Source organism: Chiloscyllium plagiosum, unplaced genomic scaffold (genome assembly GCF_037043375.1).
Source record: "Chiloscyllium plagiosum isolate Xiang-an unplaced genomic scaffold, Cpla_swu_hap1 HiC_scaffold_4, whole genome shotgun sequence".
In the NCBI taxonomy this organism is placed as follows: Eukaryota; Metazoa; Chordata; class Chondrichthyes; order Orectolobiformes; family Hemiscylliidae; genus Chiloscyllium; species Chiloscyllium plagiosum.
Genome location: NW_028270142.1, coordinates 31,281,430 through 31,301,341, shown reverse-complemented (window position 1 = coordinate 31,301,341; position 19,912 = coordinate 31,281,430). Strand labels below are relative to the sequence as shown.

The 19,912-nt window shown below is 39.8% G+C and overlaps 1 protein-coding gene across 2 annotated transcripts in view; it reads right to left on the bottom strand.

The window, feature by feature from the left end:
* pou6f2 (POU class 6 homeobox 2) overlaps positions 1 to 19,912 on the bottom strand; it is a 567,547-nt gene that overhangs the window by 93,759 nt on the left and 453,876 nt on the right. For both annotated transcript variants that reach the window (XM_087986073.1, XM_043688934.2), the window contains exon 6: positions 15,537 to 15,665. In XM_087986073.1, coding sequence (XP_087842199.1) covers positions 15,537 to 15,665 — 129 coding nt within the window. The remainder of the gene's footprint in view (positions 1 to 15,536; positions 15,666 to 19,912) is intronic.

The following is a 19,912-nucleotide window of genomic DNA, read 5'->3' as shown; positions in this document are numbered from 1 at the left end:
AACAATTTCTCCTTCGAATCCTCCCACTTCGTCCAGACCAAAGGGGTAGCATGGGCCCCAGCTATGCCTGTCTCTTTGTTGGTTACGTAGAACAGTCCATCTTCCGTAGTTACACTGGTATCACTCCCCACCTCTTCCTCCGCTACATTGATGACTGCATTGGCGCCACCTCGTGCACCCGCGAGGAGGTTTAGCAATTCATCAACTTCACCAACACATTCCACCCCGACCTTAAATTTACCTGAACCATCTCTGACACCTCCCTGCCCTTCCTGGACCTCTCCATCTCCATTAATGATGACCGACTTGACACCAACATTTTTTACATACCCACCGACTCCCTCAGCTACCTGGATTACACCACTTCCCACCCTACCTCCTGCAAAAATGCCATCCCATATTCCCAATTCCTCCGCCTCCGCTATATATGCTCCCAGGAGGACCAGTTCAACCACAGAACACACCAGATGGCCTCCTTCTTTAGAGACCACAATTTCCCTTCCCACGTGGTTAAAGATGACCTCCAATGCATCTCGTCCACATCCCGCACCTCCGCCCTCAGACCCCACCCTTCCAACCGTAACAAGGACAGAACCCCCTGGTGCTCACCTTCTACCCTACCAACCTTAGCATAAACCAAACCATCCGACCACATTTCCACCACCTCCAAACAGACCCCACCACCAGGGATATATTTCCCTCCCCACCCCTTTCCGTCTACCACAAAGACCATTCCCACTGTGACTACCTGGTCAGGTCCACGCCCCCCAACAACCCACCCTCCTGTCCTGGCACCTTCCCCTGCCACTGCAGGAATTGCGAAACCTGCGCCCACACCTCCTCCCTCAACTCCATCCAAGGCCCCAAGGCCCCAAAGGAGCCTTCCACATCCATCAAAGTTTTACCTGCACATCCACCAATATCATTTATTATATCCGTTGCTCCCGATGCTGTCTCCTCTACAATGGGGAGACTGGACGCCTCCTCGCACAGCATCTCTGGGACACCCGCACCAATCAACCACACTGCCTTGTGGCCCAACATTTCAACTCTCCCTCTCACTCAGCCATGGACATGGAGGTACTGGGCCTCCTTCACCGCCACTCCCTCACCACCCGACCCCTTCGAGGAAGAACACCTCATCTTCCACCTCGGAACACTTCAATCCAAGGGCATCAATGTGGATTTCACCAGTTTCCTCATTTCCCCTTCCCCCACCTCACCCCAGCTGCAGCTCAGCACTGTCCCCATGACTTGTCCTACCTGCCTATCTTCCTTTCCACCTATCCACTCCACCCTCCTCTCTGACCTATCACCTCCATCCCCACCCCCATTCACCTATTGTACTCAATGCTACTTTCTCCCCACTCCCACCCTCCCCTCATTTATCTCTCCACCCTGCAGGCACTCTGCCTGTATTCCTGATGAAGGGCTTTTGCCCGAAGGTTGATACAGTTTAAGATAATTAGTCTTTTTTTCTCTTTAAAGTCTTATTTCCTGATGCAATTATATTTGCTTATTAGTTGCAGTGTTAGTTGAACAATAGAGTTCAGATTGTGCAAACTGTAAATCCACTGAGTTTCCAAAAAAAACCATCATGTTCTATTCCAGTTTCATTTGAGCCTTTTTCATAGATGGCCGGCTCAGTAATGAGGATATTTCATTTGATATTATGTATGTGTTGATGTAGTAGTTGTGCAGCCAATATACAGTGAAGCACCAGTCTTGTTACTGGTTTCAGCACATTGCCATGGCCAAACCTGAAACAGGTAGAACCTTAAACTTACTTCAAAGCTTATTATTTGGAGAATCTCAGCAACAGTTTAACAAATACACTCCACATACTCAGGACCTACATCCACGGTCCAACACAAATCATTTAAATGTGGCCGCAAATAAAGCATTTACGAGTAGTACGATTCTGTCTGCCTTATCAGAATGACAATCATGTGGAATTTCAGAAACTTTGTTGTTACATTCGGGATAATTCATTGCATAATGGTATTTTGGCTTGTTTTAAAAAAATATGTTGACCATACACCAGGTATTCGAAGCTCATTCATTCAATTGTTATAGTTCCCCAATTCCTGCCATCTGTTATAATTGTCAGATGTAGCTCTATTGCCATTCTTTTTTAGTTATGATTCTGCTTTCGCACTGTTGCTTCTAGCATATATTTTGGCCATCTCACATTGCCACCACTAATGAATCCTCCATTCTTTGAGTTACTGCTGCATGTCCCTTGAGCCATAAAGGCTTCAGGGAATGAATGCTTTCTCAGGAAAGTCTTTTTTTTTTAAGGCTTCAGACATCTGTACCAAAACTATGTTTCTTTCTGCAAATTGAAGTCCACTTACTACTCTGAGTCCAAAACCTTAGCACGCTTCAACAATTTAAAGGCAAGCACTGAACTAGGAATCTCCAAATGGAACTTTTGCAATCCTGCATTAGTCAGTTAAATTCCAATATATATGCTTCCACAGAATATCCATCTTGCCTTATAAATATATCAAAGTATGACCTTTCCTCATATGTATTTAATAAGTCATCTTTGTTATAAATTTTGTCCATAAATTTTAATGGAATTTCCAAACCTTTCTCAGTGTCCAATTGTTGAGGCTCAAGCTCTGAGAATACTTTATACATGAACTAGCTTCTGGTAGGAATTGACAGTGCCCAGGCCATTCCAGTGGTCTCAGGATTTATTTTTATTTTGCAAACTATCCGTCCAATGGATTGATTACTGAGGATCCCAGCCTTTGATTTTAGGGACAGTCTGGTCATTTTCTATCTGCCCTGTGTAATGCTGGCATTTCAGCCATTCACAGAAACATAAAAGCATGTCCACTCCACAACAGTGAGGAGGTACATGAACTGAAATTGCTGGAAAAGTCCAGCAGGTCTGGCAACATCTGTGCAGTGAAATCAGAGTTAACCCTGGTCGAGTGACCCTTCCTCAGAACTGATTCATTCTGAGGAAAGGTCACTTGACCCAAAATGTTAAATCTGATTTCTCTCCACAGATGCTGCCAGACCTGCTGATCATTTCCAGCAATTTCTGTTTTTGTTTCTGATTTACAGCATTGGCAGCTCTTTTGGTTTTTATTTGATGAGGAGAGACATATTGACCTTGGCAACTGAAATTTGTTCAGTCTGCAGACCCAGTCCAGTTACCTTTGAAATGTACATTTAACAGATATAATTAATTTTTTTTGAGATTTTTTTTAAAACAAAAATTAATTGCAGATATTTAATTTGGACATGCTGTGTGATGTGTAATTATGTGAGGTTGCAAGAATCTTGATATTACATTCAATTTTCAAGACATCATATTTAATACTAATCATAATCAAACATATTCATTAAATTAATATTATAATCCCACAACAGTAAAAGTAATAGAATAAGATATGGGGGAAACAAGCGATGTAAGCTCTATCTAGCTTGAACAAGATTAAAATTAGAATAGAATCCCTACAGCGTGGAAACAGGCCCTTTAGCCCAACAAGTCCACACTGACACTCCAAAGAGTAACCCACCCAGACCCATTCCTCCTAACTCACCTAACCTATACATTCCTGAACACTATGGGCAATTTAGCACAGCAAATTCACCTAATCTGCTCATCTTTGGACTGTGGGAAGAAATCGGAGCACCCGGACAATTGTTGTACCGATTGATTGGCTTACTATTTAGAAACATTTCTCTTAACCCACTTGAAGGGGAACCTTACTTAAAAGCAGAATAAAAAAAAACATGATTTTGTTTGGAATCTCTTGCTATAGGGTTCCATTAAAATACATGTGAATGCATTTTCTGTAAAGCTATCTATGATGAGCTTATGCAGAGGTGCTATCAACAAAATGTAATGAGCTTATTTCAATGAGGTAAGCCTGCCATTTACAGGAAATGCATACTGGGCACATGACTAATATACCACTTTATTATTGATAAATTGGAGTCATGGAGAGTTGTTGCAGTACACCTTTAGGTGGTACACAATGTTGTCACTGGTGGTGGAGGGAACGAATGTTGAAGATGATGGATGGGTGCCAGTCAACCTCTTTTGTCTTGGATAGTGTCAAGTCTCTTGAATTCTGTTAGAGATGTGATGATCCAGGCAAATAGAACATATTCCGTCACACTCCTGACTTGATTCTTATGGAAAGACTTTGTGAAGGTTGGAGGTGAATTACTTGTTGTAGATTTTCTAGACTCTAACCTGCTTGTATAGCCACTGTATTTTCATGGCTGGTCTAGTTCAGGTTCCAGTCATGGTATCCCCAGAATGTTGACAGTGTGGAATTCAGTGATGGTAATGCCTTTGATTGTCAAGTGAAGGTGCTTCTCACTTGTTGAAACTGGAATGTTACTTGCCACCTGTCAGCCCAAACCTGAATGTTGTCCAGGTCTTGCTTCATTTGGACGTAGACTGCCTTTGTATGGGAGTATCAGCTTAAGGCTGGATGTTATCCAAGTCTTGTACCACATGGACATGGATTGCTTTAATATCTGAGGAGTTGTGAATAGTGCTGAACATTGTGCAATCAGTAACAAACATCCCCACTTTTGACTTTATGATAAAAAGTTGTTTCTTTCATGAAACAACTGAAGATGTTTGGTGCTCGGACATTACCCTGAGGAACTCTTGCAGTGAAATCCACCACCTGCAGGGATTTCCAAAAGCACAACCATTTTCCTTTGTTTCAGGTGTGAGTCCAAAGGCTGACAACCTTCCCCTTGATTTCCAATGGCTCTTTAATGCCATTCAATCACAAACTGTCTTGATGAAAAGGGCAGTCAGTCACACGACACATCCAGAGTTCACTCTTTTGTCTGTACTTAGACCAAAGTTATAATGGATTCCTTAGTTAAATGGCCATAGTGAATGCCAACTGATTGTCAAATTTATTTGTATTTGTTCACAGGATGTGGATATCACTGGTGAGGCCTGCATTTCTTGCCCATCCCAACTGCCCAGGGAGATTAATAATCAACTAGAGCGAGATGGTTATGGCTGAGCAAATGTCACTTGAAAGCACGGTTGATGTCCTCTTTCATCACTTTGCTGATGATTAGGAGTAGACTGATATGGTGGTATTGGTCATGTTGGATTTCTCTTGTTATTTTGTGGACAAGAATCTTTGCGGGCAGTTTTCCCAAATGCTGGGCGGGTGCCAGTGTTGTAGCTGCACCGGAAAGGCTGGGCTAGGGAGCATAACTAATTCTGGAGCAGTGGACCTATTATCTTGCAGAGTCTCTTGCCTTCAAATGTTTTGATATCAAATGGAATGAATTCAATTGACTGAAGACTGGAATCTTTCAGAATGAGGCCAAGATGATACCCCTACCTCTGGCCAGAGATGATTGCAAGTGCTTCAGCTTTGTCTTTTCCACAGTTGAGATTAGAGTGGTACTGGAAAAGCATAGCAGGTCAGGAGCATCCGAGGAGCAGGAAAATCAACATTCCAGGCAGGAGCCCTTTATTGGATGCTGCATGACCTGCTGTGCTTTTCCAGCACCAGTGTAATCTTGACTCTGATCTCCAGCATCTGCAGTCCTCACTTTCGCCTTTTCCACAGTTGGCCATGGGCTGCTCACACATAAAAACAGTAGCTTGTGAACACAAGTAATCTGAGCCCTAGCTACTGGATTGTCATGGTAAGAATTGGCTCAAATCAGAGGAATGCAAAGGAAGTGACATACGGTATAAATTCTTATTTAGTAGAAGAGTAATGAGGTAATGCTATCAGTGCCCTTGGGCCAGAGCCTATAACCAAGCCTGGCAGATAAGCTAGAGTCAACAAGAGCAAAACACCACAGTTCAGGAAGACACGGAAAAGGGATAAAAGCGAAGGATTTCGGGAGTGCAATCAATGAAAACACTGCAGATCAACCTTCATCGAAGTGCAGGACCTGATGTTGGAAGTGTGATAGCTACATCGAGGACTTGAGGTACACTTAGCCAAAATGAACTCCTATTCTGGGGTATTAGTCTTTATACTCTGTGACTATTCAGGGAACACCTGAGAAACCTAGTGGGTCTGTGCCTAAATTTTAGTCTTCTATGAATTGAATGCCTGTTTTTAACCAAGCAGTGTGAATCGTACGTTTATTTTAACTAACCAATATCATCAATTCTTTGTTGTTACAGACTTGACTCTTTTCCTCTTCGTGCTGAGCCAACAACTGTTGTCGAGGACGGTAGCCAGGCAACACTACTGATGTGAAGGGCTCCATAATGGAGGATGGGATTATTTGTGGAGTTTCCACCTCAGTTTGGTTGTTTAACTGTCAAGTATCATTCATGGCTGGATGTGGCAGAAATGCAGAGCTTAGATCTGATTCATTGGTTGCAGTCAGTAAAATTAGTCTCTAGCTTCTGCATGAATTCTGTGCAAGTATCTAGGCTTTCAGAACTAGTTTTTCTTTTCTCAATGTGGCCAGCAGATGGCACTGACAGTATCATTTTCCTCTCACATGTTACAAAGACACTTCATACTTATGTTGCATGAAGGACTGAAGTTTTTGAAAGATGGTGGATAAAGGCATTTATTTCAAGTTTTGTGAATGTAAGTTTATTTCATGGTTTGTTTCATCATTTAAGGTTCACTGTGGACATTGGAGATTTTATTTAACAAAACTGGATTGGAGGAAAGTGTGCAACGAACAAGCTGATCTCTATCATTTCTGAAAAGAAAACCCTCGACATCAGTTTAGAGTGAGACTTATTTGTTATTTTGAAGGAAATATTGACTGCATTTCCTGAGTCAGTGAGATTTCTTCTCACTTCTGTCAGTGAGATTTCAGAGACAACTGTATTATTAATAAGTTGACCACATATGGCAGAACATCAGAGCACTAGATTCCAGAACACTTTTGCTTTCAAGCATAACCCATTAGTAAAGGTTTTTCTTTCAGAAAGTTAATATCTCCAGAGAATGCTTATTTTTCCTTTTCCTGAAGAGCGTGTACATTTTGGGATATTTAGAGGAATGAGCATTTATACTTCTATACTGCTGACTACGTTAACCAAATATTGCAAGTCTATTGAGTAAGTTTTGTTCAGATTATAAAACCAAAATTGCATTTATTCAGAAACCTGGTTGACAGACTTTTTCATGTAAAATCTGAATAAGATAATGTATTTAAATGGTGACCTAAGTACCTGGAGATAGTATCTTTATTTTGCAACTCATGGAATTGAGACTATAGTGATGCTGTAGCCCTCCAGCTTCAGTTGTAAGGCACGGTATTGACAATCTGTTTGCTTCTTCAAGGCAGGTTGCTCATAAAAAGGGTAGTGGGAAAAAATGATCACTGCAGTAGGGAATGTTTGAGGAAACACAAAAGGTTCCAGACAGAAAGGTTCCTGCTTTGGGTGGACAGGTGAAATAATGCTATGGTCCTGTGCCATCCAGTTGAACCTGAAGGTAACCCTTAATGGGAGCACAGACCCAGGATGATAAACTCCTATGGCCTGAACATGAGAACCTGGCAGTAGTGCTACCAGAGATCTAATCACATCATGTAGTTGGTCAATGCAGTGAATGCATAATTTCTTCACATTAAATGTCCTGCCCAACACAGCACCAAGCTCTCATTAAAAAAACAAAGAACTGTGGGTGCCGGAAATCAGCAATATAAACAGAAATTGCTGGAAAAACTTGGCAGGTCTGGCAGCATGTGTGGAGTGAAAGCAGAGTTTCCTTTCAGTCCAGTGACCCTTCTTCAGAACGCAAGAAGGGTCACTGGACCCAAAAAGGAAACTTTGCTTTCTCTCCACACATGTTGCCAGACCTACCATACTCTCATGTTGTTCAATGCACTGCACCTTCATCACCAACTAGTCATGGCACTCACATCTAACATACAGATACTCTCTTTCACCCTCAGATACCTAGTAATATGAGTCTCATACCTAACTCTCACCTCCAGCTATTCAGCTACATCACCCAAGCACAGTGCTATACAACCACCAACATTCTGTTCTCTCCCTTCCAAGACAGGTACTACATAAAAGAGGGAAGCAATGATAGGCATTTTAACTACAAAGTGTAATGTCTGTTCTTTCTGAATTGGAGCAAATTCAACAGGTGTGGAGATTGGAAAAGCAGGAGTGAAAGTCAGTATGTTCAATGCATAGAGCTCTTGATTTCTTCAATCATTTATTTTAATTTAAGTGAATGCCAACAGTGGGGGAAAATTGATCCCACTGGGAATGGAAAATCGGGCATGGTGGTCAATGTCAAAGTCATCCCAATGATTTTATTGTCATCAGCCGAACAGGACTGCAATATTCCAAAACTGAGTATGGACAGATGGATTTAAAAACTGGGGAAAATGGGTTAAAACATTTTGATAATTTCAGCTCTGCTAGATTTCCCAGATATCTTTTGCAACTGAGTGTTATTTCGTGCTACTTAGATGTGGCTGTCCTGCTGACAGGTTCAATACTTTCAACTGAAGAGCTTAGTATTCCTATAGATTGGGAATGGGTAACCACTATCACGGTCAATCTTTCTCAGCAGAGATATTGATTAATTCTTCATAGTGCTGAAGGGTGCACATGCTTTTTTTTACTTTTAGATGCTAAGAGCTACAATACTAAATGCAGGCAAACTGAGAAAACTGCCCTGTTTGTGGCCCATGGTTGAGGGTTTCATAAGTTGAATACTTTGATCTGAGGACAAAGTTGACGACTGTGGCTGAGATGAGACAACCTTTCACCCAGTGTAACTTGCAGCAGGTTTTTCCAGTCATTGTAATGTTGGTCTGTCATTGTTAGAGTTATAATACTGATTCTTCCTTGTGGACATAGCCCTTCAAATTGCATTTGCAGGTATCTACAATTTTATAGAAGGTGCCGAAATTGGATTCAACTGACTGAAGATGAGCTAGGTCTCATTAGTGATTGTCATATTCTGCAGTGGACAAGAAGGGCCCTGAAATGGGTAGCTGTTCTGAATGAGTCAAGGAGAAAGCTTTAAATGTTCTTGTTCATAGCAGAAACAAAGACATTTTTAATAAAAAAGAAATCACCCTGCTAATCATTCAAGATCCATTGGCTTCAATTTCTAACCTTTGTTCAACTGGCAGTTGCAATGTCATAAGTGATTACATCGATGGAGCACAGCATGCATGAAATTAGTTCTTTCCTTTAAAGACAGGATGGCTGACACTACGTATTGTTAATTGTACTTGGGGCAGTTCCATGATGGCAAAGTGTGTGATGATCAAGTATTTTGATACTTAGCAGGAAGGGGTGTTGCAATCTTCCTCAGCACCTTAAACCAAGGAGGAAAGGAACTGTTTGGAGTTTCCACTCTTCACTTTTGAAGGGTCTGTGATGGATTGGTTCAGTTGTGGCTATATTGCCTGCTGACATTTTCTTCCAGAGGCCACGAATTAGTAATGCCCAAATAAGGCGGTCACGGTGACTGGTGGGTACCCAACAAACCAACCTTAGTTTACACCATGTGAGCAGAGTTAAAATAATTAGAGTGAGCATTTAAGATCACTGATGTAGTTAAAATGACAAAAAGTGGTAAACGGTGGGTAGAAGCAGACTTTTTCAAGTAGGAGAAGTATTAAGATGAAGGGTTCCCTGATAAAAGAACAAATGCACAATATTTAGAACCATCAACAGGGGAAGCTTCTCAAAGAGGCTATGAAATTTCAATACAGGAATAATATTTGATACTGAAACAATGCTATAATTCAAGATCACATTAGACAGGTAGATGGAAAAAAGACACTGAAGGGAAATGAAACAGAGTGAGTATTATGGTTAGGACCATTTGCCCCACATACATGGTAAATACGTGGCGATAAATGAAATATATGTCTTCACAGCGGGGAAAAGAATGATTATTAAAATAATTGTTTTACTGATTGGATATAAATGTTTAGTACCATTCTAAACTAATTGGATGAGCAAAGAAAATTCTGAACGTCTTAAATAATTCATACATTACTGACTAGATTTTAAAAATAAGATTGTTATGCTGACTTGGTTTTAACAACTATTCACAACACTGGCCGATTTCAATAAATAGTTAATTTGCTGGCTACTTAAATAATTAAATACGGATTGAGTTTCATGAATAAATTTCATGAATGTATGTTACAAACCAGTGACCTATTGAGTGAACTGTAACAGTGGTTTGTCAGCTTTGGTTCATTTGGTAACATTCTGACCTCTAAGTAAGAAGGTTGTGAAGTTGTGCCCCATTCAGGTCTTAGGCAGAAAAACTAAGGCTGACACACTAGTGCAGGCATTCAGATAAGAAATTCAGCCATGTCTACACTTTTAGGTGAGTGTAAAGGATTCTATGGCATTATTTCAAGTATGCTAATATTCATCAAGCAAAGGTAGCTTCACTGGTTCAGGTTTGCACAATACAAGAAAGATGGATTTCCAAGAATTTTCTGCATGGCTCGAGAACCAGAATACAGCAGGAAGTCAAAAAGTTCCACTTCAAAGAGGCTTGCAAGCATGGTATAAAGGTATAAAGCATGGTATAAAACAATTTATTTTTGAGACCTTTCCTTCTGATTTTGTTGGAACATACTTTTTAATTTGTGAGAATAATTTTTGGTTTTCAGGTGCTCCTTTTTTTCACTCTCATGAGCTCTTTTTTTCGGTGATGCAGTCATGTCGTAAGAATGCCTTCTATTATCAACCCTCCATTAAATTTAAAGCCATAACACTGCTCAAATTAGATTGGCACATGACAACTGACATAAGTTAACATGTCACCATAAGTAAACATTTTTATTTGAAAAATTACTTATACACAACACTATCATTGAAACATTGATTTCATAAACTGGTGACCTCACTTTCCATGGCGTTTACACAAAGCTGGGTCATTTTATCCAGGCAGTTACTATCCTTTTTACTGTATCTCAAATTTAAATTGAACAAGCAACACGCACAATTACAATAATACCTACTACATCTTTCTTCCTGTAGTTGCTCCTGAATACATGCAGCCTAAAACTGAAGGCTTCACATCTATTTGTGGAATTCATTGCCTCAGTAAATTCAAGTATTCTTAGCTTCCCATTGAGCATCTCTTTGTTTTTCAGGATTAAAACTGCTCTCTCTCTTTTGCAGCCTCTCTTTTCACTTTTTAGTTTCTTGCACCATATACCCCCACCTCACTTGCAGCTTCCACCTTCCCACCCTTCCTTACTGACTTCCTCCCCATCAACTGCAAGAGGAAACAGCACTGTAGAGCACAAAGAGTCAAGATTGTGGTGGGCTGTCTGACATTCAGATCCTGACCCTTTATGTGGAGAGGATCCTGGCTCTGACTGTCGGAATGGCTGATTGACCATGGTGTCAGAGGCTACCTCTGACTTACTGTGCCATGATGCCTGAGCAAAAGCTATCTCCTTGTCTTGACTGAGGCTTGGTGACAACTATGACAACTGCCTTTGTATTGACGTTAAGCAGCAGTAATATGTGTAGTATTCCTGACTGAAGGGCCAAAGAGCAAAAGGCAAGGCAAGGCAAGGCCTGAATGCTGTGAAAATACAAGTGGTCTCAGAGTGAGTGACTGAGTGCTGTAACAGCAAGCAGAGAGCCTAGAGATGCAACCTGGTCCGGTCCAGTTCAAGGGCGGGGTGTGTGCATCTGAGTGCACAAGCCCTTGCTGAAACATTAAAATGAAAGTTGCCAGTGCAATACTGAAGTGCGTAAGCATCATGTAAGTGGCTTGCAGACATGTTGTGAAGATTCTTAGAAGATTGCACATGTAAACCAGTCATCCAGAACTCCATGCTAATGCTTTGAGGACATAGGTTTGAATCCAACATAAGCAGATGGTGAAATTTGAATTCAATTGAGAAAAGATAAATTAAAATTGCTGTTAGGGATCATGTAAATGGTCCCATCGGCAGATACAGCATTGGTTTATGAAAGGCAGGTCATGTTTAAATAATTTACTGGAATTCTTTGAGGACGTTATGAGCACGGTGGATAATGAGGAACCATTTGATGTAGTGCATTTAGATTTTCAGAAGGCATTCAACAAGGTGCCACACAAAAGGCTGCTGCATAAAATAAAGGTGCATAGTGTTACGGGTAATGTATTAGCCTGGTTAGAGGATTGCTTAACTAACAAGAAACAAAGCATGGGGACAAATTGGTATTTTTCTGGTTGGCAATCAGTGACTAGTGGTATGCCTCAGGGATCAGTGTTGTGACTGCAATTGTATTTGGAGTTGTGGACCAAGTGTAGTGTGTTAAGGTTTGCAGATGACACTAAGATAACAGATGATGCAAAGTGTGCAGAGGTCATTGGAAGTTTGCAGAGGGGGGATTGACAGGTTAAGTGAGTGGGCAAGGGTCTGGCAGATGGATTGCAATGTTGGTCAATGTGATGTCATCCAGTTTGATAGTAACAGCAAAATAGACTACTATTTAAATGCTGAAAAATTACTGCATGCTGCTGTGCAGAAATGCCTAGGTATCCTTGTGCATGAATCACAAAAAGTTAGTTTGCAGGTGCAGCATACTGAAGGCACCAAATTGAATATTGTCTTTCATTGCGAGAGGGATGGAGTTCAAAAATAAGGAGGTTATGCTGCAGCTGTATATGGTGCTGGTGAGGCCACACCTGGAGTACTGTGTCGAGTTTTGGTCTCCTTACTTGAGAAAGGACGTACTTGCACTGGAAGGGGTGCAGAGGAGGTTCATTCGGTTGATTCTGCAGCTAAGAGGGGTGTCTTATGAGGAGAGATTGAGTAGACTGGGACTATACTCATTGGAATTTAGAAGAATGAGGGGTATCTTGTAGAAACATATAAAATTATGAAGGGAATTAAAAAAGACAAAAGCAGGGATGTTATTTTCACTGGTGGGTGAAATTAGAACGAGAGGTATAGCCTCAAAATAAGGAGGACCAGATTTAGGACTGAGTTGAGGAGGGACTTCTTGTCCCAAAGGGTTGTGAATCTGTTGAATTCCCTGCCCAGTGAAGCAGTTAAGGCTACCTTGTTGAATGTTTTTTAAGGCAAAGATAGACAGAATTTTGAACAGTAAAGGAATTAAGGGTTATGATGAGTGATTGGGTAAGTGAAGCTTAAACCAGTTGGTTCAGTCTGATAGGAAATACTGTGCTTGGACTGACAGGAGATCTTCTGTTAATCCACCAGCAGTGCTATAACTGCACTTAGTTTGCTGACAAAATGATCCTTGTCTCCTTTTAATGGTCAAGTCTCCCGAGGTTTGAGAAACCTGTCTGACCAGGGCTAAACCTGGAGGCTGCATTGAAATGATATGTGAAACCTCAATGAATTACAGTCGGTTCTGCTATAACGTGTTTGTCAACGTGAATTGGCTTTAAAGCGATTTAAGAATTTAGACCGTTACTTGTAAACGTGAATGTTCCTTACTTGTATTTGCTACAACACAATTCTGGCCCCATTAGTTTAGATGGTGCTGCTATTGTGCGATTTTCTTATAATGCGAGATAGCATGAGAACGGGACTATTGCATTATATCAGAATAGACTGTACTTAATTAACCACATCCCCAGCGAGCGGGCTGGTTGGCAGAAGTTGTCCCAACTTCCTTAGCCACAAAGTATGGCATAGGATTAAAATGCAGGGAAGTTATTCTAAATTTGTGGGTTGGAAAGTTACGGGAGTACATGACAGAATTGGGTTTGGCTGACAGCTCACTCGCCCACTGAATGAAACTTGGGTACGAGCTGACATACTCTGAACAAATCAGCCCACTGCCAAGTTCAATGTCTGTGCCTCAGGTCCAAGAGGTCTGCCCCACTGGAAATGTGATCAATCTGATTGGCCAGGAGTCTCAGTAGCAGTGCCAGTGCTCAGTTAACGGCGCTGCCAGAGTGGCACCGAGTCACTGCATGAAGGCCCCAATGGATCCTAACACAGGTAAGTAAGGAGGAGCACTGGGCAGGGAGGATTTGGCAACCTCAGATTCGGCATGAGTTGGGCAGCAAAGTGAGGTTTAAATTTGGTGTTGAACAGAAAGAAAGTCAGGTTCCATCTTCTATGGGGTTGTCTCTTCAATGCAAAGAACATTCTTTAAAATAATTTCTGATGCCATCACATACACCTGCCTGCTCATGTCAATTGTGTTATGGTGTGGAGGGGTATTGAATGAGGAAGATAGACTGTATAGGTTTTCTGGTAATTACAACAGTTAGAATATCTACTTGCAGCTAGATGATATGAACATGTTAGGATATGATTGGATAATATAGTCATGAAAATGATATTGAGATATGGGTGAGTAAATGTGTCACCTTTGATTGGGAATTACAATTTGTATAAATAGTGAATTGAAAGCTGGTTATCTGTAAAACAGTACAAAACCTTTGTTCCATTATAAAGATTTAACCATTTTGTGACATGCACATCTCTGAATAAATGTTTAAACAAAGAAATCTGAGTTTTGTCTGGTCTTATAGATAATGGGACAAAGCAATTTGTTGGAGCAAAATTTGAAGCATGTAATTAAATAACTACTACGACAAAATGTCTCCTCTTTCACACAAATACTGAGGTATTGACTACTGTACTTCTGCAACAAGGGGATGGTACATCAACACTTACTGATAAATAGTTTAGGGCTCTGCTTGCCTTCAGAAAACAAGCTTAAAATCTGCAAAATATCATATGTAGCATTTTAAAAACTTAGAACTCATCACTGCTAAATAAACAACTCTCATTACTATGAGCCACAACTTCACAAGCTATGGATTGCTACTGAATTGTTTCAAAAAGAAGATGAATACACAGTCAAATCACTTTTAAGGAGATTTCAAATAGAAGTTAATACAAAGTAAAAGCCGAGGTAACAAAAGGATGGTTGGTATGCTGTTGAGACAATCTTCCCATAATATCTGTTGTGTCCACCTGAGATAGGATGATTCATTAGATCAGGCTCCAAGTTGACAAGGTTCATCGTTCAACTCTCAGTACTGATGGAGCAATTCTAAATCTGCCCAATAAATATGACAAGGCCAGCAATTTACTGTTGTTCAAGGTATATTTTTGCTTATATTAAATCTTCCTCAAAGAACACACGTATATGTGTGTGTCTCAATATTATCCAAATACTGTAATAACTACCAAATGTGCTAAAATCACATATATTGTTTGATCACAAAATCAATGTAGATATTTAACAGTTAATTCCCCAAAACAACTCCTTTCTTTGCCACTGCTTGAACTGTGTTGAGTGTTAAAACAATGATTTTAATGTGTTGCAAATATTGTTTTACATGACCAATTTATTTGTTATGTGCATTAGTAAGGACTTACGCAGGCAGATCCCAGATTGCAAATGGGTTCTGTTCTGTTCTTCAGTACATTTGTAAGTCAATTTGTATTCCAGTCAGAAAATAAGACAACAGAATATATTACAATATAAAACAGATATTCGTAAATGTTTGCATGTTGGATCTTCAACATTAGTATTAACATGGAATCTCATTCGTAAATCAGACCTTTGTAAATTGGGTACCTTCTGAAATATTATGACTCACCTGGCCTTGTGCGTTAGTCACCAGCTGAGAAGTCATCCCCTGCAGGTTGGACAGGGCAGTGCTGAAGGCTTGGGAGCCAGCTATGGATCCCATAGCAGCTGCTTGACTTGCCAGAGGGTTATTAACAAGCTGAAAAAGCAATGGCAAAACCATTAGTTTACAACACAATATGAAGTAATTTCACTGTGACTGCGATTTAAATGCAGATTTAACACAAGGATTTCCTTTCAAAATTTGTTATTCCTTGCATTAAGTTTACAATCGAGCACAATCACTTCTACCATCTTCAACTATACACAGAAATTATCTAAATAAATTGACCAATACTTATTTTCCTCAGTGATAATCATAAAAATACCAATAATAAAATCAAAGTTTCCCTGAGGGTGCTAAAATGTTAAAGATGTATTTGACAAAATGAATGTGACAGAAGTTTGGAAATTTGGAAACCAATAACTTAATCAGCTCTCTTCATGTTGCATTCTTTATATTTGTTCTTTTCCTTTCTCTTTCCCAGTGTTCCGAGAGTTGAATGCTTATTTGTTTAGTCTTGGGTAGATGTTGGTGAATATATTTTTTTCTTCAAAGGAGGTCACATGTCAAGTCACACAGTTTCGACAACAAAGGAAATGCGCTGTAGTAACCAGATCTGTCAAATCTGCAAATTACCTTAGCTCTAAATTATAGCACCTCGTTGGTGGTGAAAGGCCTCAACAAGATGTAAGACCTTGGCTTGCAAGACATGCTCCAATTTTCAGAGGTATTAATTATGCATTTTTGTTGAAAAGCTTAAATGCCTCAAATCTATGTTAATTATTAACAACATGTCTTAGCATCCTCAAGGTGGCATTAGTACTTAAGTGCCATAAGTATTTAAAACATTTCATGGTTACCTTGCATTGCTTTGGTAAATAATGTGAAAAAAAAATTATTTCACTTATTTTACTTAATATAACAACAAAGAAGGCTTTCTAGCTCCTTCTGCTTAATACAATTTTGCATTAAAAATTTACAGACAACTCTTTACAGATAAGAAAATGTGCATGTATTTTGGAAGTTGTCAGAAAATTTACTACTCAGAAGGGCACAAGTTCATTTTTATAATACAGTAAAACCTTTCGGAGGCTTTTAATCATCTCACTTAGAGACTCCTGAGAATTACCAAACGTATGCAACTAGGCTTTTTGCTCTATTACATCTAACTTGCATTTCAATTACTTTTTTAGCTTTATTAAATTAACTTTGAATTCACTGTGCAACTTTCCATTCACTTTTGCCATTATGTAGCACATTGATGAATTATGGACTGTTTACTAATGCAGAACATTTTAGCTAATGGTTGATGAATTGGGTTAATGTGATGGAGCTTTAATGCTTTAGTCTGCCCATTCTCCCCAGGTTGGCCAAGAAATTCTATCTGCAGTTAAAATTCTGTTTTGGGTCTTGTTGAAATAACATCATGAAACCAGACAATACATGGGCCTGCCACTGCAGTTTGCTATTTGGAGAGAGGAAGAACTTGGCTGGCAGGTCAGCTATTGGACTGGATGGCAGAAGGGGCTAATTGTTGATCCCTACGGAGGGACTTTGAATGTCCTTTCGGCTGTTTTTTTTTCTGGAGCTCTTCATCTTAAACAGGAAACTTCCCTTGGCTCTTTTTTTCTGTGATTTCCAGTGGGGTATTTAGGGTTTGCCAGTCAAACCATTTATTTGGTTTGGCAAGATACGCTGTACAGACTTCACTTATTTATAAACCACATTTCATTTGGCAGCAACTGCTTCACGTAGGCACTTTGATAACTAAAGTCATCAGAGTCAATATGCTGTCTATTGAACTTCTGACACTGTTCTCTGTATAGCAGTTCTGAATTTAGGAACTGGAGGTCTAAATTAGCAGCTCAAAGGTTGAATTTCTCTGCTACTGAAGTTCAAACTTCATCTGTGCAGCCAGTGGAATCACACAGTAAAAGTCAAGGGCTTCACAACTGAAGAAATATGAATGACCGAAGGGACAGTCACTCCATCATTGACCACTTCCAGGTAGACAATAAAAAAACAGCATTGGTAAAAGGATCATGATTGTCCCATTGGCAGAATACAGTAAAAGAACACTTAAAGAAAGGAAGATGAAGAAATATATTTAAAAATGAATGGGCTAAATTATAACAACCAGCTCAAAGCTCACTCACTCTTATCAAAGATGGAGGAATATGGCTTTGATTTTTGTGCTTTACAATGTCCATTTCTTATCAACATCACTAATTTGTTGTTAAATAGCATCTTAATGTAGGAAAAGGTGCTTCAGAAATTAGTGTTCACAGGATTGAGCATGATATAATTTCTGAATTGAGGATTAATTAAAGACAGAAAACAGAGAATTAGTAGTATCTTCATTGTAATTAATTGTTCCTACAAATAGGGATTGACTGGAACTGTAACTCGATAAATTAAAGCTTATAAAATCTTCAAAGGTTGCAATCGAGCTGTAATGTTTATCACTTGCCTTCTGAGGAGAACTTGATAAGAGAGAAAGGTTGAAAATTAAGAAAAATAAAATTTCGACAGAGAACTAAAATTCTAGCGGCCATTGTGGAAAGCAGAAGAATGCACGTGTAAATTGTCAGGGTGTGATTTTGCTCTCATGTTGTTGGGAGTCTGGACCATGTGATCAGCGGAAGAATGAAGTGGATAATTGGACATAGATTACGTTCTTATCAAAGGGAAAAAATGTATGGCTAATGTTTGCTGCTTCCTATAAAAAATTCTTTAATGACGAAAGCTTGGATCCTCTGTTAATGATCTTGAATTAAATCTACAAGAAAGATAAGTTATTAATTGCCTTTGCATGATGGTTAGAATTTGATATATTTTTCCATAGAATGCCCCTATATATTCCAAAATCTATCATGACTTAAATAGATTGTATACAAGATTGACAAAATTAAATTTGGGGACTCCTGGTTTAGACTTAGTGTTTAAATTATTGGATTGTGTTAAGGTGTCTCATAAGGACAGGTGATGGGTTTTACCAAGTGGCTAATTCTCCAAGAAGGAGATTCTGTTGTATTAGATCTCTTTTTTTTTATTAGCTTAAAATTCTTATAGAAACAATCAATTCCTTCACAGTTGCCTGAGGAAAAATATCTGGTGCAGAGCAAAATATCCATACTGTCAAAGAGATGAGTATTAAGGAGATACAAAGATTTTTAATGAGTGAGAGAGGAAATTGGTATTACAGAAGGACTGAGAGAGCTGAAAATATGACCAAAGTGAAGAGTTTCTTTGCAAGGTTATCGATTGTGGGAAATGGGGAATAAATGGTTAACTATACCTTTACTCTCAAAGCATTTGAGACAGGACCTATGTCATAGTGATGTCAGACCACATGAAAGTGGAGCTGAGTTGCTTGGATTCCAGAAGGTGTCTTCTCCTATCAAATACTGTATCCAGCTGTGTTCAATAAAGCTAGTTAATGTTCACTCACATATGTGTCGACCTGAACCAATTTTACTAGGTGGTGGAAGCAATGACAGACCCATGGCACTGGAGAAAAGTGGCTTGGATGGAACTGGAGTGATGTGCTGCAGGGAAAGGACTTGAAGATCAATTCAACCACTGGACCAGTCTGCCAAACAACACAGCTGCAAAGGCTCAACAGACTTGAGAGAGCAATGAATTCTGATGCTAAACCCTAAGAAGTTTTCTGGTGGAAGTCACAAACAGGCTGAACAAGGGCAGAGTCACCACCAAAGAACCAAAAGAATACCACTGCAACAACAGAGGAACTGTGCTGAATGGCTCCAAATGCCATTTCAGAAGCTTCCTGACATGGCATGAAGGAGGCCCACCGAAAGAAAGAAGGCCTTGTCCATACTGCGTAAGAACATACTTGCTGTCACAGTAGCCCCTATTGAAAAATACACAAGGCATCCAATTTCAAAGACAAACACAGACAGCAGATTTTCTTCTCTTGGGCATTCACAGACTAGGGTTCCATTCAAGACTGGAACATAGATGTTGCTTTTAATGGCCTCTGCCATACTTTAAAACTGGCCACAGCATTACAGTCATTGTTTGGAGAACAGCCTTAAATGACTGAGGAAATTTACCCTGTATTATTCAGGGTACACCAGCCTTAAGGTCAAAGGCTAGTGGCAGGCAATGTTATGACACAAAGCCAAGGACAAGTTTAAGCATTGTAAGTTCTCTACAAACAGTCATACTCACTGCTTGACAAGTCTTACATCAGCTAGGTATAAAAGACAATTGAGGACATGGTCTAGAAGAATATGATTTTAAATTTCATACAGCTGACTATATGGTGGTCTACAATGACGCCACTTCCCAAACTGAACAGATCAACATGAATTTGTGTT